At 41.7% G+C, this 24,593-nt stretch overlaps 1 protein-coding gene across 3 annotated transcripts in view; it reads left to right on the forward strand.

Annotated features, from left to right (window-relative positions):
* LOC146391910 (NACHT, LRR and PYD domains-containing protein 3-like) overlaps nucleotides 1–24,593 on the forward strand; it is a 50,755-nt gene that overhangs the window by 17,643 nt on the left and 8,519 nt on the right. Inside the window, exons 4-12 of one of the 3 annotated variants that reach the window (XM_084915535.1) lie at nucleotides 483–767; nucleotides 1,573–3,370; nucleotides 6,252–6,425; nucleotides 9,741–9,917; nucleotides 12,073–12,249; nucleotides 13,409–13,585; nucleotides 16,459–16,638; nucleotides 18,706–18,879; nucleotides 24,282–24,455. In XM_084915535.1, the coding sequence (XP_084771661.1) occupies nucleotides 483–767; nucleotides 1,573–3,370; nucleotides 6,252–6,425; nucleotides 9,741–9,917; nucleotides 12,073–12,249; nucleotides 13,409–13,585; nucleotides 16,459–16,638; nucleotides 18,706–18,879; nucleotides 24,282–24,455 (3,316 nt within the window). The remainder of the gene's footprint in view (nucleotides 1–482; nucleotides 768–1,572; nucleotides 3,371–6,251; nucleotides 6,426–9,740; nucleotides 9,918–12,072; nucleotides 12,250–13,408; nucleotides 13,586–16,458; nucleotides 16,639–18,705; nucleotides 18,880–24,281; nucleotides 24,456–24,593) is intronic. The other 2 variants (XM_084915544.1, XM_084915551.1) reach the window with 2 other exon arrangements.

Consider the following 24,593-nt stretch of genomic DNA (forward strand, 5'->3'; position numbering starts at 1 on the left):
CTAAAATGCAGTATTTGTTGATGAGATGATGAAGTGTTAATTCAACAAAGTTAGAATACAGTGGAACCCCGAATTACAAAATTAATCCGTTCCCGAGGGTCTTTCGTAAGTCGAAAATTTTCGTAAGTCAAAGCACCCATCGCGCCTTTTAAGTGAGGCGATGCTGAACGATAGGCTTTAGGCTAATTGCTAACTAGAACAACAATACGTCATTCAAGTGGAACAGCAAAGCACGAGACCGGAAGCCAAGGGGTTGTCACATGATTCGGAAGGCATTGTGGGCATTGTAGGCTCAGCCAATCAGAGCCAGGGGATTTCGTTACACGGGCATTTTACCATAACACGGGCAGAAATATTGCCGTTCAGTGCCTTCGTAACTTGAATATTTCGTGACATGGGGTATTCGTAAGTCGGGGTTCCACTGTATTTTTCACATGATTTCGACTGAGAGGCATGTTTATGTCTCTTTCTTCTTCCTGTAGAGGAGGCGCTTGCCAGGGTGCGGTCAGCCTTTGTCTGGAGGGTAACAACAGAAATCCTCACACAGCTCCTTGAGGCCCTCGTATGTGACACTGTCTTAAATGAGTTGGAGAAAGAATCGATACTGGAGAAGAACCTAGCCAGAGCAGATAAGGCACGCAGCTTCATCGACACAGTGAGGAAAAAAGGAGACAAAGCATGCAAGATAACAATCAAACATCTTCAGATCAAAGATCCTTCTCTTTTTTCTCAGCTGCGTTTAAACTCTGATCCATCTGCTCAACAAGGTGAGGTCATGTATCATATACCATGAATAAAAATGGTCACCTTGCAGTTTGTTGAGATGTGAAAGTGAAACCTCGGAATTCATTGTAAGAAAAAGGAGAGGGCAAGTACGTCATTCTACGCCGAATGTTTGGATTTGTTACATGCTTGCAAATATATTTTCTAAAGTATATGGAGGAATTTTGATGATCATCATAAACCTGTGAAACTACTTGGATCTAATGTGAGCTGTATTTAATTAAACACAAGTGTTCTTTACTTTTAAAAACCATGCAAACTGATTGCCTTAAAAAAGACAAGCATCAGTCATTTGACTTAAATGTTTAATGAAAAAAATGCCACATTTATATATAATAAAGTAAAGCACATGTTTTGTGTGGCCAGAAAGGGTTTACATTGTCTTTCGCCATTGTAATATACGACAAGAATTAATGAATCTCTCTCAGATGCTTCTTTAAATAACATAGCAGTGGGGAACATTATGACACTTCAATGTTGTTTTTTTTGGTTACAAAGTTTGGAGAAGAGGCACAGAAAGCAGAAACCTGTTTAGCCTGCACATGTTGGAATCAGGTACATATGAAAAGCTGCAAAGCAATGCAGATGTGTAGGTTCAAAACATTTAATGTGGCTGTTTTCAGGAAATACATTTAGGAATTACTGTAGCGCCTTTTTGATGAATTTCTGGTGGAATAAGTATATTAAAAACTAAAACGTATGATAGGCTCAACAAAGGGCAAAGTACGTCAGATAGCTCCTTCAGACCAGATTTGTACTTTTCCTTCTTTTTTCCTTTTTTTGATTCAGATGCTCTTCAGAAGTGTCAGCCTAAACTTAAGTCTGTCTTGAAGAAGAAGTTCCAGTGTGTGTTTGAGGGGATCGCTAAAGCAGGAAGCCCAACCCTTCTGAATCAGATCTACACAGAGCTCTACATCACAGAGGGAGGGACTGCAGAGGTCAATGATGAACATGAGGTCAGACAGATTGAAACAGCATCCAGGAAACCAGACAGACCAGAAACAACAATCAGACAAGAAGACATCTTTAAAGACACACCCAAAAGACAATACCTGATCAGAATAGTGCTGACAAAGGGAGTGGCTGGCATTGGGAAAACAGTCTTAACACAGAAATACAGCCTGGACTGGGCTGAAGACAAAGCCAACCAGGACATCCAGTTCATATTTCCATTCACTTTCAGAGAGCTGAATGTGCTGAAAGAGGAAAAGTTCAGCTTGGTGGAACTTGTTCATCACTTCTTTACTGAAACCAAAGAAGCAGGAATCTGCAGCTTTGAAGACTTCCAGGTTGTGTTCATCTTTGATGGTCTGGATGAGTGTCGACTTCCTCTGGACTTCCACAAAACTACAATCCTAACTGACCCTAGAGAGTCCACCTCAGTGGATGTGCTGCTGATTAACCTCATCAGGGGGAAACTGCTTCCCTCTGCTCGCCTCTGGATAACCACACGACCTGCAGCAGCCAATCAGATCCCTCCTAAATGTGTTGGCATGGTGACAGAGGTCAGAGGGTTCACTGACCCACAGAAGGAGGAGTACTTCAGGAAGAGATTCAGAGATGAGGAGCAGGCCAGCAGGATCATCTCCCACATCAAGACATCACGAAGCCTCCACATCATGTGCCACATCCCAGTCTTCTGCTGGATCACTGCTACAGTTCTGGAGGATGTGCTGGAAACCAGAGAGGGAGGACAGCTGCCCAACACCCTGACTGAGATGTACATCCACTTCCTGGTGGTTCAGGCCAAAGTGAAGAAGGTCAAGTTTGATGGAGGAGCTGAGACAGATCCACACTGGAGTCCAGAGAGCAGGAAGATGATGGAGTCTCTGGGAAAACTGGCTTTTGATCAGCTGCAGAAAGGAAACCTGATCTTCTATGAACCAGACCTGAGAGAGTGTGGCATCGATATCAGAGAAGCCTCAGTGTACTCAGGAGTGTTCACACAGATCTTTAAAGAGGAGAGAGGACTGTACCAGGACAAGGTGTTCTGCTTCATCCATCTGAGTGTTCAGGAGTTTCTGGCTGCTCTTCATGTCCATCTGACCTTCATCAACTCTGGACTCAATCTGATGGAACAACAACGAGCAAAATTATGGTCTAAATTATTTAAAAAGAAAAATAATTTAAAATCTCTCCACCAGAGTGCTGTGAACAAGGCCTTACAGAGTCCAAATGGACACCTGGACTTGTTCCTCCGCTTCCTCCTGGGTCTTTCACTGCAGACCAATCAGACTCTCCTACGAGGTCTGCTGACACAGACAGGAAGTAGCTCACAGACCAATAAGAAAACAGTCCAGTACATCAAGAAGAAGCTCAGTGAGAATCTGTCTGCAGAGAAAAGCATCAATCTGTTCCACTGTCTGAATGAACTGAATGATCGTTCTCTAGTGGAGGAGATCCAACAGTCCCTGAGATCAGGAAGTCTCTCCACAGATGAACTGTCTCCTGCTCAGTGGTCAGCTCTGGTCTTCATCTTACTGTCATCAGAAAAAGATCTGGATGTGTTTGACCTGAAGAAATACTCTGCTTCAGAGGAGGCTCTTCTGAGGCTGCTGCCAGTGGTCAAAGCCTCCAACAAAGCTCTGTGAGTACATTTGTACTCATGTCTTTACTTTTAACATCCAACTGTGTCAGTAATTTATTTTACCAGGCTTTCTGTCTTTTTATGAATTTGTATCCTAAAGTTTTGGGATTTCTCCAATACAACTGTAACCTCTTTGATGCCTCCAGAACTCGGTGTACTCGAGACGCTGGATTCACCATAAACTCTGATCATCACTGCTGCTGTTATGTTATCAGTCTTTGTTTAAAAACTTAGGCTGCATGTGCGTAATGTTGTGATACTTTATATTCACATGCATGCTCCTAGATACATTTCTACTGCAGGTCTATGTTTAGTCACAAATATTGGTGAAACACTTGCTTTTACATGCATGGTGGGTCCTGCATTAAAGAAAGCATTTGAATTACTCAGTGAATCATGGCAGCCAGAGAAACATCCTTAGTTCCACTTTAAACTAAACTCTGCTTCGGTCTTCCACAGTGTGTTTGTTGTTTCTTTGTTGTTGTTGGCCTGCTCTCTGCTCTCACTCCAATCTGGCTGCAGCAGATGTTTGTCCCTCCCTGAACCTGCAGACTTGGGTGCAGCACCTCAGTTCATCTTCAGTCTGAAACCAGCTGTTTTAGCTACATCCCCTCAAGCACAGCTTCCCTGGTCATCTCTGCTGTGGTTGCTATAAAATGTAATCTTGATTAAAAAAACAAAGAACAAAAAAAGTAAACTAAAGTCAGACTTGATGCCATTTATTGGCAGCATGGTGCCTGTTTGATGATAAACTGCAGCACAGTCTAAAGCAAACCTTCTGACTTTATTGACTTTATGCATGTATATATTCTTCCTGTTCACCTTGGACACACAACAGCTCTCTGTTTGTTGTGATTGGATCTAGAACACAATTCAGATCAGCCAACATATCCTAATCTAGATGATTTTTAAGGTGGTATCTGGGAGGAAAAGTTCAAAATCAGCTTGGATGGCCTGTACTGTATGATGGCCTTCGTTGCACCACATTGATAGCCATGCAGGGTGGTTCACTCCTTGGGCAAGAAGACCGAGGAGTGAGCCACCCTTGGTCAAAGCTTGGTCATTCAAGCTCACTGTTTTCCCCTTGTTGGTTGATGATAGTATTTTTTTTTACCTGACTTATAGTCATCATTGTCTTCAAATTAAGTCACACACTGCTGACTGCTGTAGCTTACCTGGCTGAGCAGGTGACCCATGTACTGAAAGTTAGAGTCGTGACTCCAGGGCCTGGTTTGAGTCTGCCCAAGACCATTTCCTGTGTGTCATTCTCCTCACTGCTCCCTCCCTTCCTGTCTTCTCTGTCCTATACAGTGAAGACAAAAGGCCTCAAGTTCTGAAAACTCTTCCCCTTCATCATCTTCCTAATCATCTCTCTCATCTAAAATCACCAGTATTCTCTGAGTAGAGAATCTTTTCACAATCTTGAATGATAAGGATCCAAGTGGGTAAAGTTATTTATTTGTTGTGTTCCTATTTGCAGCTGGGATAGATTGTGAAAAACTCTCGGCTGCCAAAATTACATCCAGTTTAGAAGAAAAACATTGAGTGAAGTGTTTGTTTCATCATCCTTCACAACTCATCAACCAGGTGTCACAAACTGCAGCAGGACAGTACAAAGCATGTCATACTGGATGGCTGCAACAACCAGAGTTTTACCTACCTTTGGTATTTCTTGACAGCATGAGCGTAATATTTACTGAACAGAGTCGTCTTCTGTAATCTTTTCAGATTCAGATTCAGAACACTGTATTTATTTTCAAGGGGCAATTAGGATACTGACCTTGCCAACCGTACATACAATACACAAACATCACATTGGGGAGACAGGTCAGGCTAGGTAGCTGGCCGGTCAGCCAGAGCAGCGACCCGGAACCGAACAGCAGAAAATGCACAACATCAGGAAAGATGAGGATAAAAAAGAACTCCCCCCAGACTGAGCTCCAACAGGGAGATCAGTTTGAGAACAGAAAAAAAATGACCTCAGCGCAGAGCACATGAAAACTCTTAGTACGCCATAGAAACACATGACAAGCAACAGGGATGGGTAAAAGGTGAGAGACAGCCGGTGTAGACAGCGCATCCGGGCCTGCAGCATTTGCGCTGGTCCCCTCGACCCACCGTCTGCACCGGGAGGGGATAAGCATGCTTAGGATGGGAAGGAACAGTCTAAACACCGTCTGTTATCAGGGTGAGATGTGTTATGTTCAGCTCCAGCCTTGAGACCACAGCTGGCGCCGGTATGTTAGCCACATGAAATGATGGTGGTTTTCTTTGGTGCGAACAACTGCATGTCAATTTCACAGCTGATCTAACAGTCCGTCACTCGTCTCTCAATCTCCCGTTGGAGAGCCACGAGCTTCTCCGAGAGGTTATCAGTTTTGCGCTCTAACAGCAAAGTCTGAGAACTCACGACCGCCATGAGCTTCTTCAAGATCTTATCCGTGCTGCGTTCAATGAGCCCATTTTGAGAAGTCACGACCCGTCCCATTATTTCAGTCACAGCGGGCAGCCTTGTGGGGTTTTGAACAGCTGATTCCGCTTTCTTTAATCTTCAATAAGCCAGGGCCAAGCCAGCTCAGATCAGCAAGAACCCTTTGCTGCTGTGAATGTCCGTGCTGCTATATTTCAGGATCAGGCTCTAAATGTACAAATGGATCTGAGAAGATTTCCAATCATGTTTCTACTAGATTTACAGTTTGTTTTCATGTCGTCTGACTCAGAAGGTGGAGCAGGTGGAGCTTACAAGGAGTAAGTGCTGATATAGAAGAAGAGTTGTGTTTTAATGAAGCTATTTAGTTAACCAATAATTGTATTGCATGCTGGCCTTAAAAAATGTTTCATTTGACTGATTTAATTAATTTGTTTGTGTGTTTTCTTCCAGACTGAGTGGCTGTAACCTCTCAGAGAGAAGCTGTGATGCTCTGTCCTCAGTTCTCAACTCCCAGTCCTCTAGTCTGAAAGAGCTGGACTTGAGTAACAATGACCTGCGGGATTCAGGACTGAAGCTTCTGTCTGCTGCACTGCAGAGTCCACATTGTACACTGGAAACTCTCAGGTCAGGATCCAAACATCCCCACTGCTGATCATTAAATGATATTATTGTATAAACAACCAAGAATTGGCAGGTGAACTTTTCTTTATCTTTGGATTGCTTAGGAGATTCTTAATTACTGTCTGAAGATTTTTTTTACAGTCACATATTTTGTTATTATTTATTTTGTTTACTCATGTGTGCTGATGTTGTGAGTAATTTAAAGCTGAAGTAAACTTGTAATTTAGTTTAGTTTAGTTTAATTTAGAGTTTAATAGAGTTTCTGAAGTAAGTGTACTTGGAGATATTTATGTGTTTACTAAAGCACAGGAGCAGGAGGCTGTGTGTAGCATAGAGGAACCCAGACCTCAGCTTTCTCTCCTGGGTTTCTGTTGCTGCTGTTACAGTTTCCCCTCATCGTTCCCTTCAACAGTCTCCTCACTGTAACAAATCAAATTGTTACTGTATAGATTCACGTCTGAATGTTGCCATGTGCTATTAAAACTAAAAGCGATGTTTCATACACCCACGTGGTTCAGTCACACAGTAACTGATGGTAAATAATGTTTGTGTTGAGCACATCGTACAGGTCAGCTGCTCCACACAGATCTCAGGTTTACATGCTGGAACAGTTTGTGATCATGAAGGATAAACCTCACTTCCTCTTTGTTTCATACAGATGTGACATGAACAATAACACATTCATGAAATCCTTTTAGGAACACAAACACTATTGTAGCTGGAGAATATATTTGAATGTAGGATAATGTAGGGGATCATAAACAACAGTAATAACTAACCACCACCTCACCATTTGGGTTGGTAGCTGCATGTTGATTGATGAAGTCATTTTCTTCTTCCTCCATTTCTACCTTATTAACATCAGATTAAAAGCTGCACAGAGACAGGCACTGGACATGTTTAGCCTAGCTTAGTACAAGGACTGGACATGGGGGAAACGGCTCTCATCACTGGATCAAAACATGAAAACAAATCTGAAGTAAAGTTTTGTTGAAGTGAACTGTGGTGGTGCCCAATGTTCCCTCTAAGCTGCGCGTGTGCGCGCTGCTGGCACGGTCTCTGCGCACAGAAAATCTGCGTTGCGCACAAAAAAAAAATCAAATCTCAATTGAAATTAAAATTAAAACTTTAACAATTCTGTTTTGTAGTGTTAGTCAGTAAGTGACTGGCTGCTCCCGTACGGGATTAGAACGATGCCACCTTATCCCATAGTCCAGCCAATGATGCGATTCACATTCGTATATACGCAGCTAATCAACGTCATTGACAGGCTATGACAGCGTCCTTATGTGCCGACACCGGTGTTTTAGCGAGCAAAGCGGCTGATGTGGAGTGAAGCCACGTTAATGACAACGTGTCCAACCATTGGAGATGTGAGCAGGACAGACGGAACAATTGATGGACAAAGTGTGGACTTTATACCAGTTTTTAAATTGTGTTGATCGGCCACGTAAAACCAGAGTTATGATAAAAATATCTGCATTGTTTGGATTTCTTCCTGAATACTATCGTTGTTTATAACAACGATAGTATTCAGTATTTATTGCAACAAACTTTGTTGTTTTGAAAACTCAGTAACTTTTTTGAAGAAATAACTATATAATTAACTGCCCAACATTGGTCATTATTTACTGTATTTTGCAGACAGAGAGTTACAGACTCTCTCCCAGACCACAGACTCATAATACAAGTCAGAGCTTTATTTTAAAAAAAGAAGAAAGAAAGTTGTGTTTTCAAAATTGGAGTTCAAGTTATTTTTACTTCCAATAGTGTTAACATACTACACAGGTCATGAACAAGGTTGTTTTTAATTTTCATTGTAAGTGGGCTAAAGCAGTTAATTAAAAGTAGTCTAACATAAATGTAAATGCTGTAATTTGATTATTTCAATTATTTTAATAAACATGTAACTTGGATGGATTCGATGCTGGCGTGACCACAGTGCACACGTCTGCTGTTGCTCACAGTGGTCCAAGGGACGCTCAGGGAGTTTGTGTGTTCGCTCAGACACATGAAACATTAGAGGGAACATTGGCGGTGACTGGCAGGGAAAAGGGGAATGATAAGACTTACTGTAAATATAATTATGTATGTATTGAAAAAGGAACAACTAAAATGTTCCAGCTGAAAAAATGAAATCAGTTTCAGTTTATGAGCTCTCTTTGTTTTCTTTAGAGTTCCAACCTTTTATATTGAAATGAGCTGCTCATTCCTGTTTAGATGACCTGCATAAAACAATATAGAGCACATTGGGCTGAATATGGAAAGGAAGCATCACAGTACAGCTTCACTGAAGCATTAAAGTCTCTGATATGAGATGAGAAATGAAGCAGCCAGAGCTTTTTCATGAGTGGAAATCCACTGTGACTGTGAGCTGCTGCTACAGCCTCCAGATTAGCCAGCAGCTCATCCTGCTCAACATTTCCTCACCAACTTTAATGGAAGTGTGATGTTTTCAGCTGGAGTGATGGTCAGGGTGGCCTCCCTCTCCTCTTCTTCTCCTCTTCCTCTTTCATTTGTAAAGCCACTTCTGCTGCTTTCATTCATTTGGAAGTCCTGTAGCTGAGTTTGGGAGAGACTAACAGCCTCGGCAGCAGAGGGGAGAAAGGCTGTAACACCACCACTTTACTCTGTTCTACCTGTCACATCATTTTATCAGGAAACAAATATGCTCATGTTTTTACTATGTTTGTCTTGAAGATGTAAGAAGATCACATGGTGCTTTTTATTATCGTGTTGGTTTGTTTCCTGTCTCTTGGATGGAGCCCAGCTGTGCGTGGCCCCTGGGCCTGTGGTCAGAGTGTGTGCTGGATAATCCGGCCCAGGATGAGGCCAAACTGACATGGGATGAAATGTCTGTCACATATTTGAGCCTAATTTAAAAACATCCTCCATAAATATTGAATAATAACAATAATAATAAAGGGTCAGAAGATGACTTGTTGGAATGAAAATGAGCTTGTAGTTTGTCTGCTTTAATAATGTGACTGGAAAAAGGTGTTGGACTTGAAATATGTCCATTTCTTTCACACTTCACCTTTAAAAGTGAAGCCTTGTGGTTCCTGGAAGGAAAAACACGACTTTTTCAAGTCTTTTTCCTGTTTTTATGATAAATGTACGACTTTAATGTGAAACATTCAGAGTTTTTTCTCTTGTTGTGTTTGTTTGAAGCTGCTTCCTGTTGGCTTCAGCTGTTTGGAGTTTCCATTTTCTAAACTTCTACATTCTGAACCTTCTTCAGCTCTGAACAGATGATGAAACACTGAATAATTTCAAGCACTTTGTCTAATAAACTTACATCTTTCATTCTTTATACAGATTGATGAACTGTGGTTTGTCAGAGATCAGCTGTGATTATCTGGCAGCAGCTCTGAAGTCCAACCCCTCCCATCTGAGAGAGCTGGACCTGAGTAACAACAATAAGCTGCAGGATTCAGGAGTGAAGCATCTGTGTGGTTTCCTGGAGAGTCCAGGATGTGGACTTGAAACTCTGGGGTCAGTCACATGTTTTAGTTGTGCTGAGATGAATATGATGTGAAAGTTGTGCTGACACTAAACTGCAGACATCAGGCTGATATTATACTGATCCACACTGAGGATCTTCATGGTAAAGTCTTTTTTCTTCTTCTCTGGTTTAGTCCATTGACTGCAGCAGAACAATGTTCACATTTCAAACAGTGATACTCAACGTATGGCCCGCGGCCCACACGCTGCCTGTCCACCTTTCCTGATTCAGAGAGAGGGGACCCTGATTAAGTGTGTAGTATTCTTCCTCACAGTTCGAAGTATCAGACACAACAATGAATAATCCACAGCTGACTGTCTTTAGCAGGTCAAAGGTCACGGCACACAGCAGGCAGTGGGAAATATTATAATTCTGATCATTTATCAGCACATATCCATATGTATAAAAACAAAGCTGACACTGTGAGACTTGATCAGAGGTGTGATCATCACAGCAGAGGCCTTTGTGTCAAAGTCACTGAGGATCAAACAGAAACACATGAAGCAGATTTTCCTGTTCTGGCTTTTTATAGCAGATAACCTTCAAAATATTCTGCAGTCGATCAAAAACTGAAGCAAACCATGAATCAACATGTGAACATGACCTGATGCTGCTGAAGTGAAGCAAAGTTACAGAGGTTTGATTACAGACACAGCTGAGAGTTTGTAATCTGTCATCATTTTAAAAGGTTTAAATTTCTTCAGTATTGAACAGCAGAAATGAGGCTTTGTTTTCGGAGGCCGACAGCAGTGAACACAACAGCAGACTGGTGCGTAATAAGCAGTGAATAATGCAGAAAACAGATTTTTGAAGGTAAACTGTTCTTGAAGTACACTGAGAGAGAGAGAGCTGTGCAGGAAGTAAACGTCAAAGTCAGAGAGAATTCATGACGATGTTCATCAAACGTGAAGCGTAGTTTGGATCTTCTTTTGCTGCTGGTTCAGTCAGTTTTGGTTGGAGACAGATGAAACCTGCAGCTTCAGGATCTGTGAGCTGTCCACTTTCAGCCCCGACGGCGTGTCCGTGTACGTGCCGTCGAGTGAACGATCCATGCTCTGTGTTTCCATCTTTGTGTGTTTAGCTGCTCTCATTTACTGTTTTATCTGTTTGCTTGTTGTTGAAATACTTTTGGGAGCTTTAACCTGAGATTCTGGCAAAATACATTTATATTAAAAATCGATTCAGGATTGAATGAATCAACATCGCTTTATTCAAATTAAAACCATTTAAATAGGAAAATCCATTTTTTTACAGCCGCCTCTAATGCTGGGTAATGTCAGCTGGTCCATGTGCAGCTGGCTGTGAGGCTCAGGGAGCGTCTACAAAGTGCAACACTGAAAGAACATCATCCATAAATATTGAGTAATAACTGGACTCTCATACAGCGAGACTCAAATGCCTTTAAACATCAGCTTATCCTGCTGATCCAAGTCCAACACTGAGTTTGTAAAAACATGTTTGTCAGTCATTTTGTTTGGTTTCTGAGGAAAATGATTCAATAACTTGCTGCTAATACACAACATTTCATCATATTTCCTCATAACCCTCTTTTGTCTGACCATTTGATCCCGTTTGAATTTGCAATAAAGGATCCACAGAGTTTGGTGACAATAATGACAGTAGATGTTTGTGTGAAAGTGCTGGAAGCAAATTAGTGTGTGATGTTCCTTCAGTGTTGCACTTTGTAGACGCTCCCTGAGCACTGGTCTCACAGCCAGCTGCACATAGAGACCAGTGTTGTTAGTCCAGGTCAGAAGACGACTTGTTGGAATGAAAATGAGCTTGTAGTTTGTCTGCTTTAATAATGTGACTGGAAAAAGGTGTTGGACTTCAAATATGTCCATTTCTTTCACACTTCACCTTTAAAAGTGAAGCCTTGTGGTTCCTGGAAGGAAAAACACGACTTTTTCAAGTCTCTGTCCTGTTTTTACGATAAATGTACGACTTTAATGTGAAATATTCAGAGTTTTTTCTCTTGTTGTGTTTGTTTGAAGCTGCTTCCTGTTGGCTTCAGCTGTTTGGAGTTTCCATTTTCTAAACTTCTACATTCTGAACCTTCTTCAGCTCTGAACAGATGATGAAACACTGAATGATTTCAAGCTCACACTTTGTCTAATAAACTTACATCTTTCATTCTTTATACAGATTGTTGTGCTGTGGTTTGTCAGAGATCAGCTGTGATTATCTGGCAGCAGCACTGAAGTCCAACCCCTCCCATCTGAGACAGCTGGACCTGAGTCACAACTACAACTTGCAGGATCCAGGAGTGAAGCATCTGTGTGGTTTCCTGGAGAGTCCAGGATGTGGACTTGAAACTCTGAGGTCAGTCAGCATGTTTTAGTTGTGCTGAGATGAATATGATGTGAAAGTTGTGCTGACACTAAACTGCAGACATCAGGCTGATATTATACTGACATTCAAGCGACTGCTGAATGTTACAGGTGTTACAGGAGTGATACATCTCCTGTTGTCAGGCCTGCAGGTATCAGGCTGTAGTTCTCCTTCATCTCATAGTGGACAGAAATTATTTTTTGTAGTGACACAAATAATTTGTGTGGCATCAGATTTGATGCAGAACAGCTGATTGTTCTGTAAATAGTTTAAAATGTTTATTTTAAAAAAACGCCTTGGCTGCATTTTTAAGTAAACAGCTGCAAAAAAAACTTTGTTGTTTGCAAAACTCAGTAACTTTTTTGAAGAAGTAACTATATAATTAATTGCCCAACATTGGTCATTATTTACTGTATTTTGCAGACAGAGTTACAAGACTCTCGCCCAGATCACAGACTCATAATACAAGTCAGAGCTTTATTTACAAAAAAAAGAAAAGAAAGAAAGTTTGGAATGTATGTTTGTCTTGAAGATGTAAGAAGATCACATGGTGCTTTTTATTATCGTGTTGGTTTGTTTCCTGTCTCTTGGATGGAGCCCAGCTGTGCGTGGCCCCTGGGCCTGTGGTCAGAGTGTGTGCTGGATAATCCGGCCCAGGATGAGGCCAAACTGACATGGGATGAAATGTCTGTCACATATTTGAGCCGAATTTAAAAACATCCTCCATAAATATTGAATAATAACAATAATAATAAAGGGTCAGAAGATGACTTGTTGGAATGAAAATGAGCTTGTAGTTTGTCTGCTTTAATAATGTGACTGGAAAAAGGTGCTGGACTTGAAATATGTCCATTTCTTTCACACTTCACCTTTAAAAGTGAAGCCTTGTGGTTCCTGGAAGGAAAAACATGACTTTTTCAAGTCTTTTTCCTGTTTTTATGATAAATGTACGACTTTAATGTGAAACATTCAGAGTTTTTTCTCTTGTTGTGTTTGTTTGAAGCTGCTTCCTGTTGGCTTCAGCTGTTTGGAGTTTCCATTTTCTAAACTTCTACATTCTGAACCTTCTTCAGCTCTGAACAGATGATGAAACACTGAATAATTTCAAGCACTTTGTCTAATAAACTTACATCTTTCATTCTTTATACAGATTGATGGACTGTGATTTGTCAGAGATCAGCTGTGATTATTTGGCAGCAGCGCTGAAGTCCAACCCCTCCCATCTGAGAGAGCTGGACCTGAGTAACAACAATAAGCTGCAGGATTCAGGAGTGAAGCATCTGTGTGGTTTCCTGGAGAGTCCTGGATGTGGACTTGAAACTCTGAGGTCCGTCAGCATGTTTTAGTTGTGCTGAGATGAATATGATGTGAAAGTTGTGCTGACACTGTGGATCAGTAGGCCCGCACACCTCTATAGAGGAAGTCTGGTTCTACTCTTTGTAGAACTTCTGATCCATGATCCTCTGAGTCTAACTCAGTAGATAATGCAGAGTTCTGAGCTGATGTGGGTGAGAGGACTCAGGCAGCCTGACAGTCTTGATGTCCAGGTCTTCCCTGCTTGTCCTGATATACATAAACATGAGTATCCTTGCAGGTCAGATCTTATCAGTCACACCTGTTAGTGCAGCTCTCCTCTAGATTGTAGTGCTTGTTAAACTAGGATAATTTTAGGAGCCTGGACCGCAGACTCCAAGGGAAGTTATTACTTGGAAAGGCCAAAGCAACCTATTAGAGGTATTTTCACTAACATAGATAAATACTCAGATTTACACCTTTATTGTCTCACAAAGGGTTGAAAAGTGAATGTGCACAGAGAGGTTGGTGGTGAGACGGGCACTTCCAGCACTGTAGATGTGTTCCAGCTCAGTGTTCATGGAAATAATCCGGAGAGCAGGATTCCTTGATGAATGTCACATCTTCTTAAAGTTATAATCCACAGGGAAAACTGTGAAACTGTCGATCTGATATCTACTCAACCAATCAGGTGTTTGATCTCCAGCCCCACCTTATTATCAGTTTCTCTCTCTTTTTCACATCTGAATTATCTTCACTTCACATTTCAGTCAGTTCAGATTTCATTAGCACGTTCACTTTAGCATAATCCATTTTAATCCAAACACCTTTCTCTTTAAACTCTGTTTGTCAGTCACAGTATATCCAGTACAATCCTCTTTTTCACTGAGTCACAAACATTCAGAGATCAGAGTGTCCTGTGTGTGCTCTCATTCACTCACACTCACTCTCATATGGCTGGTCTGTTTGTACACAGGCTGTCAGCTGGCCTGAGTTGGGCCTGTCTCTAAAATCATTATTTTATTACTTTTATTCTGATTCATCAAAGCCAAACTCAAACATCTTTATATTTACTGATTATGTTCTCATCAATAATTAACAGTCAGTACATTCAGATATGAATCATAATTCAGTGTTTAACATATTATCACAGGTGGACTCCACAGGAGATCTCCTTTATGAAGAAACTGTGAAAGTTTGTCCAACAGTGGGAAACATTTCAGAGAACATCTCAGAGAATATCTGTGAAGCAGAAAATAAACATAATAATAGAAGAAAAGCCAAATAATGATCCAAATCCTGCTCTGAGACTGTCAGACAGTAAAGGCTTCCAAAGACTGCTCACCTCTCAGACTTAAAGATGCTGGTGCTGTCCACAGATCAGCTGACCTGCTGGGTCTCCATGATCAGCTTTGTTTCTTGGAGATAAAGGCTGAGCCCTTTAGAGCTTCAGTTCTCCAGAGCAGCAGGATGTCTGAGGTCTGCAGAAACACAAAAACACAGCAGCTAAAAATAGTTGTTCAAAGAAAACGAGGTGGGAGCTGCTGATTCCTGAGCTTTGATACTGGATTAGCTTCAGTAGTTATTCCCATCAGTGCTGTAGGAGCTGCATTTAGTCACAGCTGATATTCTTCTTTGAACAATCACAATGACTACTGTTGTAAAAAACAATTACACAAAGAACCAATGAGAGTGTAGAACAGGATAAAGAGCTCCTGTGATGGTGGCAAAGAAATGAGCAGCAGACGGCCGTCTACATGTTGTAGTGGTTTAGAGTTACCAGGGGGCGCCGTCACGGCCACACAGTCAGTGGGCTGCTCTGCTTATGCTGTTGTTGGTGAAGCTGAAGTGAAAGCGAGTGTTAAAACAATGAAAAGTGTCCACTGCAGACTCCATCAGAGCTTCTCATGTTCTTCTTCTTTGATCCTCCATGTTTGGGCTGGACGATGCTGTCGCTCTCTTCCTGTTCCTGCCCACTTTCTAACCAATCAGCATTGGAGCGTGCACAGCGTCGTCCACACTGAGCTTTGTTGTGAGCGCGTGGACTCGTCTGCAGAACATTTCCAGTACAATAACCAGCTGTGCATGCGCCCCAAGCAGCAGTTCAAGCTCACCTCAAAGAAGTTTAACAGGAAGGACGACTCATCCATCACGCGTCCAGCTGTGACCGTGTCCACAGCAGAGTGTCACAGAGGCTTAATGCTAACACGCACACATGAAGCTAATACCACCACGAGCAGCTGCTCAGTGGATTTGGAGGAGAAATGTCTCCAGCTTCTCACAGGCAGTATGCAGAATGTGGATCTCCACAAAGACTGTGGAGAGCTCGTCTCAGACTCTAAATCCACACTTGTGTGCACAAAACTTCTCACACGTTCCCGTCACAAGTGTCTTCTAAGTGAAGCTACCAGGTTCAGGTCCAGCTCTGTTTATCTGGAGCTGCAGTAGATGAGTGATCCATCCTCACAAAGCAACACAGACACCAGATATGCAAACACAGCATCATACAACACAACCAAGAGATCCAAAGAATTTTCTCTACATTTCTGTGGCTCATGCTGCTGGAACGAAGCTGTTTGAAACCTGGTTGTTCTGCACTTTGGGACCTGAAGAGGAACCTGAACCTCTGTGCAGAGGGTTCAACTCTGAGGATTCCTGTTCAGTTTTTTTTATTTCACACGGCAAAACTTGACAACTTTATGATAAATGTACAACTTCAATGTGAAATATCATTTTTTTCTCTTGTTTGTTTGAAGCTGCTTCCTGTTGGCTTCAGCTGTTTGGAGTTTCCATTTTCTAAACTTCTACATTCTGAACCTTCTTCAGCTCTGAACAGATGATGAAACACTGAATGATTTCAAGCTCACACTTTGTCTAATAAACTTACATCTTTCATTTTTTATTCAGATTGAAGGACTGTGATTTGTCAGAGATCAGCTGTGATTATCTGGCAGCAGCACTGACGTCCAACCCCTCGTATCCCAGAGTGCTGGACCTGAGTGGAACCTACAACAACCTGCAGGATTCAGGAGTGAAGCATCTGTCTGTTCTTCTGGAGAATCCACAATGTCGATTTGAAACTCTGAGGTCAGTCACATGTTTTAGTTGTGCTGAGATGAATATGATGTGAAAGTTGTGCTGACACTGTGGATCAGTAGGCCCACACACCTCTATAGAGGAAGTCTGGTTCTACTCTTTGTAGAACTTCTGATCCCTGATCCACTGAGTCTGACTCAGTAGATAATGCAGAGTTCTGAGCTGATGTGGGTGAGAGGACTCAGGCAGCCTGACAGTCTTGATGTCCAGGTCTTCCCTGCTTGTCCTGATATACATAAACATGAGTATCCTTGCAGGTCAGATCTTATCAGTCACACCTGTTAGTGCAGCTCTCCTCTAGATTGTAGTGCTTGTTAAACTAGGATGATTTTAGGAGCCTGGACCGCAGATCCAAGGGAAGTTATGACTTGGAAAGACTAAACAAACCTATTAGAGGTATTTTCACTAACATAGATAAATACTCTGATTTACATCTTTATTGTCTCACAAAGGGTTGAAAAGTGAATGTGCACAGAGAGGTTGGTGGTGAGATGGGCACTTCCAGCACTGTAGATGTGTTCCAGCTCAGTGTTCATGGAAATAATCCAGACAGCAGGATTCCTTGATGAATGTCACATCTTCTTAAAGTTATAATCCACAGGGAAAACTGTGAAACTGTCGATCTGATATCTACTCAGCCAATCAGGTGTTTACATGCCCTTCACTGATCTTCAGCCCCACCTTATTATCACCTCCTCTCTCTCTTTTACATCTGAATTATTTTCACTTCACATTTCAGTCAGTTCAGATTTCATTAGCACGTTCACTTTAGCATAATCCATTTTAATCCAAACACCTTTCTCTTTAAACTCTGTTTGTCAGTCACAGTATATCCAGTACAATCCTCTTTTTCACTGAGTCACACACATTCAGAGATCAGAGTGTCCTGTGTGTGCTCTCATTCACTCACACTCACTCTCATATGGCTGAAGTCTGTTTGTACACAGGCTAATCTGGGACTCTCCACCATTTGACCCTAGAAATAAAGAAGCTTCTTGGATGAGAGGTGAAAGGTGAAATGTCTTCAAAAAACTTAAAGAAGTCCAGATGCCTTTTTTTCTAAGCTCTTTAGATGACGGTGAACCTTCACAAAACACCTCATCAGTGTCACACTCAGAGCTACCAGCCCTTTGCTACAATCACAAAGCTCTTCATTGAAATTAATGATATCAAAGCTGGAATTAAATGAGTCCAAGTCTTCTGCTGATTCAGCATCACATTCATCTTTGGTCCTTGCTCTGCATCCCCACCATGGACTTCATTCCTTTCCAAGCCAGCCTTGAGTGTCCTTTATTCAGCTCATCCTCTGCTTTACTTTTAGACCTGATTTTAGCTGCTTTTCTTCTCTCCCTCATAACAAGACAGCTTTTTCTGACTGAGAAGATGTTGGAGTGATTTACTAATCTAGGGCTGATTTTTGGGGAAAATACTTCCTGTTTTCAAAGTAATCCCCATTTTTCCCAGAAAGAAATGTAAGTAGAAATAAATGATCTTATTGTTAACATGAGCCTTTAAAAAGGCTCTTCTGAGGCTGCTGCCAGTGGTCAAAGCCTCCATCAAAGCTCTGTAAGTAAATATGTGATCATAGCTTTAGTTTTTAAATGTTTATTCTAGTTAACACAGATCAGGTGGAACAACTCAAATAAAATCTCAAAGCTATTAAGTGGTCATCGGTACTCAGTTTGTTCAATACTGAATACCCTGGAGCACAAATTGTCCACATTTCTGAAATATTTCTGGGTGTAACTGTTACCAAAGTGCAATTTAGACCTGGCCTGTGGTTGTTATCTAAGTGATAATCATCAATTCTACTAAAAGAAATGCAAAATAAAGAAATTTGACACATTTTGTTGATATCAAAAGCACACTGAACAATTCAGTGTTGTTTTACTGCTGTTCTCTCTTCACTTCTTCTCCTCTGATTCTCTCCACATGTTGCTCTGCATAAGTGCTCAGTTTCCTGACAAACAAGATTAAATATTGCTAAATATAATAGTATCTCATTACACTTCAACATAAGTGTTTTACTTTTGTAATTGTTTATCTGTTATTTTTCAGACTGAGTCACTGTGACCTGTCAGAGAGAAGCTGTGAAGCTCTGTCCTCAGGTCTCAGCTCTCAGACTTCTAATCTGAGACAGCTGGACCTGAGTAACATTAACCTGAAGGATTCAGGCGTGAAGCTTCTGTCTGAAGGACTGAAGAGTTCACACTGTACACTGGAAACTCTCAGGTGAGATCAAGCATTTTTCTTTCATCAACTGACAGAATTAGCAGATTAATAATAAGGCAGTCCTCTAATAAGAGGAGAAGTGGAGGTGTTTTGAAGGGCAACATACTTTTATGTTAACAAGACAGGAAGTAGTTCCTGGGAACTGCTTCCTTTGTTATTGTCTAAGTAGAAACATGATGGTAAAACAGTGGTGAGTTTGCAGAGGTGAATCCACAGCACACAACACAACAATGCTGTTGCGTGCTGAAAGCAGACTTCTCACAGATTCTGAGACTGCAGGTTTCATCACTGTCCAACCAAAATTCACTGAACCAGCAGTAAATGAACGTCCAAAACTACGCTTCATGTTTAAAAAAAACAGATGATCAGGGGGATTTGTCTTTACATCTTTTTTGTGTAATCTGTTCACCTGCTGTTTTAGCTGTTTGGTGGTTGTTGAGATGGTTTTGTGAACTTTTAGCTGAGATTCTGACATTTCTGTAGATACCACACATGTCTAATTACTTTGTATAGCATGAATGGACATAACGAGTTTTGTTAACTGTAAGAAAAGTTGTAAAACTTAAGAAAATATAGTTAAAAGTCCAAAACCTTCTACGTCTGGTTGCTTGTGGTAAGGAGCAGATCAAACGAGTAAAGAATTACGTTATAATTATAAATGGCTTCAACAGCACATTCAGGTCTGTGAGACTCATTCAGACACTGAGCCGTGGCTCTGTGCTATATGCACATATTTCTGCATCTCTGCCATTCAGACACACTTTATATATAGTTTATTTTATGTAGTATTCAATACTGAACTGTACATTTAGTCTTTTTAAAGGCAGCAATTTTTATTCAGTGTTTTCATAAAAGCCTTATTTTTATCCATTTACTGCTATTAGGAAGAACACGTGAGGTTTAAGACCTGGACGAGTTTGAAACCTTTTGTCCTCCACAATGAAAATGGGTAGAAATAAAAATGGGTCTCACTTTAGCCAGCTCCTAATTTTATCACTTCTACTCTCAGCGTTTCCTGTATATCTCCTATATAAATTTTGCACTCAGCTTTGTGGTCTCCAATATCACTGAAATGCAGCCAGATGCTGCTCATTTTGCCTTTTCACTCTTTCCTGACACGCTTGCATTTCAATACAGCTCCCATTTCTCTGTGTACCTGGTCTCTACCACTACCCTTGCTGTCTATGGGACATTTCCATCCTCTTTCACATAATGGTATGATCCCAGTCTGTCTCTTAAAGTGTTTGGCCACATGGTTTGCTCATCAGAATAAAACCTCAGCCGTGCTCACATTGATTATCAGAAAGCCTGAAAATTCATCAATATTTGACATATGAAATTATCTCAAGGGCTGGATTTGGCCCACGGGCCATATGTTTGACACCCCTGGTTTACACGGTTTGGTATTCAATGTACAAGTGAGTTAGCTCTCAGCTAACTAGCAGACAAGCTAACTGCTGGGACTGCGTCTTTCTAACAAGAGCGTCAGACACTCAGACTGGTTTTCTTTGTGGATGATGATGTATTCTCACACTGATCCTTCATGCTGATGCTGCCATCCACCCACTGCTCCTGGATTCATCATCTCCATCAGCCCTCACAATACTCCACCTTCATCAGCTTCATGTTCAGGAGCCTGGATGGACAGTAATTCTTTCCATGGGTTATGGTGGGACATTGAGAGCTGAAGTCAAACAGCAGTGAGAAATGAAAGACTGATTTCTATTTAGTCTTGTGATGTGCAGCTTTGTTCAGAGCATTAAGGCCCAGCAAAGATTACTGAGGTCATAGAGTCCCTGATGAAACCTGTGTGCTTATAGAAACTGAAACCAGATGAACCAGAATAGAAGGACATTAAAATGAAGTGTCAGCTACACAAAGGCAAAGCTATTCAGTTGTTGGTGTGAGTTATTTAAATGGAGGATGGAGTCAGACTTTAAGCTGCTGGACTCAGTCACTATATCCTGTTCTTCTCATAGAACCTGGATACACAGACTCACCTGTGACAGTGACACACAGTGTGGGCTACACACACATTAGAAAGTGGATCAGTCACACTTGTGTAATCATTTGTTGCGCTGGGAAACCATGAACACTTTGAATCACATTAATGGCTTTGTTACAGTAACATTCAATCATGAGTTCAAAAGTAGTGTATTGTGTACTTATTGTAATAGTACTGCAGTATGAGAAGTGCAACATTCAGTGTGCAGAAACAGATCAGGTGCTTTCTAACAGCAGTGTTCCCTTTAACACAGCAGCAGTTCAAATATTTCTGTCAGTCTGAGCTGAAACATGAATCTAATCAAATATCAAATCAAAGTTCTTTGCCTCTGCCAGGAATTCAACATTTGATCTAGTTTTTTACAAAGTTCCCCTCAGAGTCCAGAGCCACCAACATACCTTTGATCAACAGCAAGTGAACATTTATAAATGTTTGTTTTCAGAACAGGAAGCAGCAGAACTATTGTTCTGTTATCAGGGAGCAGCACAAACGCTCATCAGCTCATTTACTGTGCAGGACTTTGATTGTGTGAAGTGTGTGTTTGTGCTGGATTTCCTTTGGAGAATCTCAGTCAGAAACAAGACAAAGAAAAACTCTTTCAATAGTCCAGGTTGAGTTGACAACATGAACTGCATTTATCTTCCTCTGACTTGACATTTCCTTCCTCCTCTGCACCGAGCCAGCTGCTAAGACACACAAGCTCATTGACATTTTCTGATGATAAAGAAACTCTGTTCTTCTGTACAATATGAGCAGCAACAGAGAACAAGCTTTCACAGGTACAGATGTTGCAGCTGTGGCCAAGTACATGTGCTGCACGTTTGGAGCAGCACTCTAATGGACAGGCCTCTGTACTGATGGTGGGCTCTGCTCTGTATCCACCACACTGTTCTCAGCTGAGTCTTCCTCCTGTTCACAATCACACTCTGATGAAGCACCAATAGGGCCAACTTTTTCTCTGGTGGCTCGGATGTTGTTGCTTCCACAGGTTTCCCTCCAACAACCCTCTGTTCCTTCAGTAAGTTCAGTAAGATCTGGGTAAACACTTGAGCTCCTTGAATCTGGCTCCAGTGCAGCAGCAGTTTTCACATATACAATGTATATGAATGTAGACTTGAATTTGACTACGTAGGCGGGGTCATCATCTGAGCTCTCCATCACCTGAGAGAGATGACAAAACACAGAATCACAGAGCATGAAACCAACTTTTCTCCTCCCAGAAGTTCAGTCACAGACCTGCAACAGAAACAAGAATCAAAGATTCAAATGACGCAGAGCATTCATTTACTTATATCCACAAACATGTCCTCTACATATTCATGCTGTATTTACACACACATACAGAGGCTGTTTGTCTCTCACACACAGACAGGACACTGAGAAATACATCATGTTAAATATACCTGCAGGCTTCCAGCTGTGCACGTTGTCCCTGTTAGCTGTGATTGCCATGGCAATCTTGGTGTTGTGCGCGATGCAGGGACGTGTTCAAAGGCAGACGTCTGGCAGCAGCATCATATTTGATGCACTATCTGTACTGAGTGTGCTGACTTTATTTCAAATGTCCCACTGCTGTGCAACATGAATCACATGTTCTGCACGTTTCTGTAACTCCCAGGTAACCATGGTTACCCAGCTACGCCCAGTAGTCTCCAGAGAGACCAACAGCAGGTTCATGTTGTTACACCGTGGCTTTCGTAGTCTCTCCTTTTTCTACAGCTCATGTGTTCTTCTTGTGATGGTGCGTCTTGAGGCTCATACATGCCGTCATTTGTTGATCCTAAGAACGTTCCTCAGACCGACTTCTTCAACAACACTAATCAGCCTGCAGTTTGTAGCTACTCACTTCACTGTGGCGTTTGTTAGCTTGTCTTTCTTTGGTTTATCTAGACTCCTCCCACCAGCTGAATCTACGTAGTCTGCCCAAGCCTCCCACCTCTGTTTGTTTGGGTGGTTTGTTTGCTGCCATCAACAGCGTGTAATGCATTTAAGTGATACTTCAGACATGAAGTACTCCGGCGATAAAAAAAACTCAACTTTGCTTCCAGATAACTTTAGTTGTATCAACACTGCCTCCTGGAACAGTTTAAAATGAACATGTCAAAGATCTGTACCTGTCTCCATGTTTCTGTCCCCGCCCCTTTCTTTCTGTCCTGGGTCATGTGAGCGCTGCAGTAGTATTAGGCCCACCCTCAATGCTCCCATTGGCTGAGATGCATAATGACGCCCATTTCAAGCCAGCACTGATCAACATCCCTCCTGTGACCCATGGCTTTTATATTCAGAGCCAGTGAGCACTTTCACAATAATCATGATTTTAAAAACTGTGATTAAAATAATTGCTGACGTTAATCAATTAACGAGTTAACGAGATAATAACAGGTTAAGTTGCCCTAATAATTAGACTTTGATGACAAACTGATGTGATCTCCATGTTTCCTTTGTTGGACTGTGGGCGAGTGTCAGAACTGAATGTATTGAGTAACATGTAGAGTTTAAATATGTGTCAGTTCCAGTTTCAGAGCTCTAAAGTGCAGCTATCATGTTAGGAATATGTTAGGAATAGACAGTAACACTGAGCACACTGAGGTCAAATCTTTATTTTACCACTCGCTGCATTCCTGATGTTCATGAATTCAGCAGGTTCATGATTATCTGCAGCATTAATCTCATATTTCCATTAAAAGTGTTGAATTTGACTGTTTGATGTTCTTTATGATCTCTGGCACTAGTTCATCTGTAGGCTGAGCTCAGTCCATCCATTTAGTGAAATGATGTTTAAAGGTCTCCTTGTTCTGTGAGCGTGCACAGATTCTGAAGCAGAAAGCCTGGGTTACAGAGAAATGATCATCACTGTGATGATGCTCATCATCTCTGACTGGGATTTGAGGTTTTGTCAAAGCAGCAAAGAAAGCCTGGCTATGTTGGACTGGGTGTGGAAGCAGCTCCCAGTTTGAGTTCAGGAGACAGACACCCTCTCTACTTTGAAGATCAGCTTCAAACTTTCCTTTTTGATAAAGCTTATAGTTCGAGCTGGATCAGGTGACCCTGAACCATCCCTTAGTTATGCTGCTATAGGCTCAGGCTGTTGGTGGACTTCCCATGATGCTCTGCTTTCTTCTCCCCTCTTTTCAGTCCTGATGCTTTTCGTTTGTGTTTTGCTCTTGTCTCTCTGAGCTCATCTTCTCTTTCCCCTCACCCTGCAACCAGTCATGGTAGATGCTCCTCCTGGAGCCTGTTTTCACTGGGAGGATCTTTGTGTCAAAGGGAGTTCTTCTTCCCACCATCACCAAGTGCTGCTCACAGTGGATTGTCTGATGTTTGGGGCTTTCTCTCTAATATTGGAGGCTGTTACCTTACTCTGTTAAACAGCTTCAGATGTTTTGTGTGTCTGCAGTCTGTCAGGCTGTCTGATCACAGAGGAAGGCTGTACTTATCTGGCCTCAGCTCTGAGCTCCAACCCCTCCCATCTGAGAGAGCTGGACCTGAGCTACAATCATCCAGGTGACTCAGGAATGAAGCTGCTGTCGGCTGGACTTAAGGATCCAGGCTGGAGGCTGGACACTCTCAGGTATGAAGAATGTCTGATAGAGGAGGAAGAGCTGGAAACATGTCCTGTGTCTTTCACACACTTCCTGTTTGTTTCCTGCAGATGACACATGAACAATCACACATGCAGGAATATTTTCAGGGACAGACACACTAGTCT

This window comes from Perissodus microlepis, chromosome 3, assembly GCF_051167445.1.
Source record: "Perissodus microlepis isolate ML-2025 ecotype Zambia chromosome 3, ASM5116744v1, whole genome shotgun sequence".
Lineage (NCBI taxonomy): Eukaryota > Metazoa > Chordata > Actinopteri > Cichliformes > Cichlidae > Perissodus > Perissodus microlepis.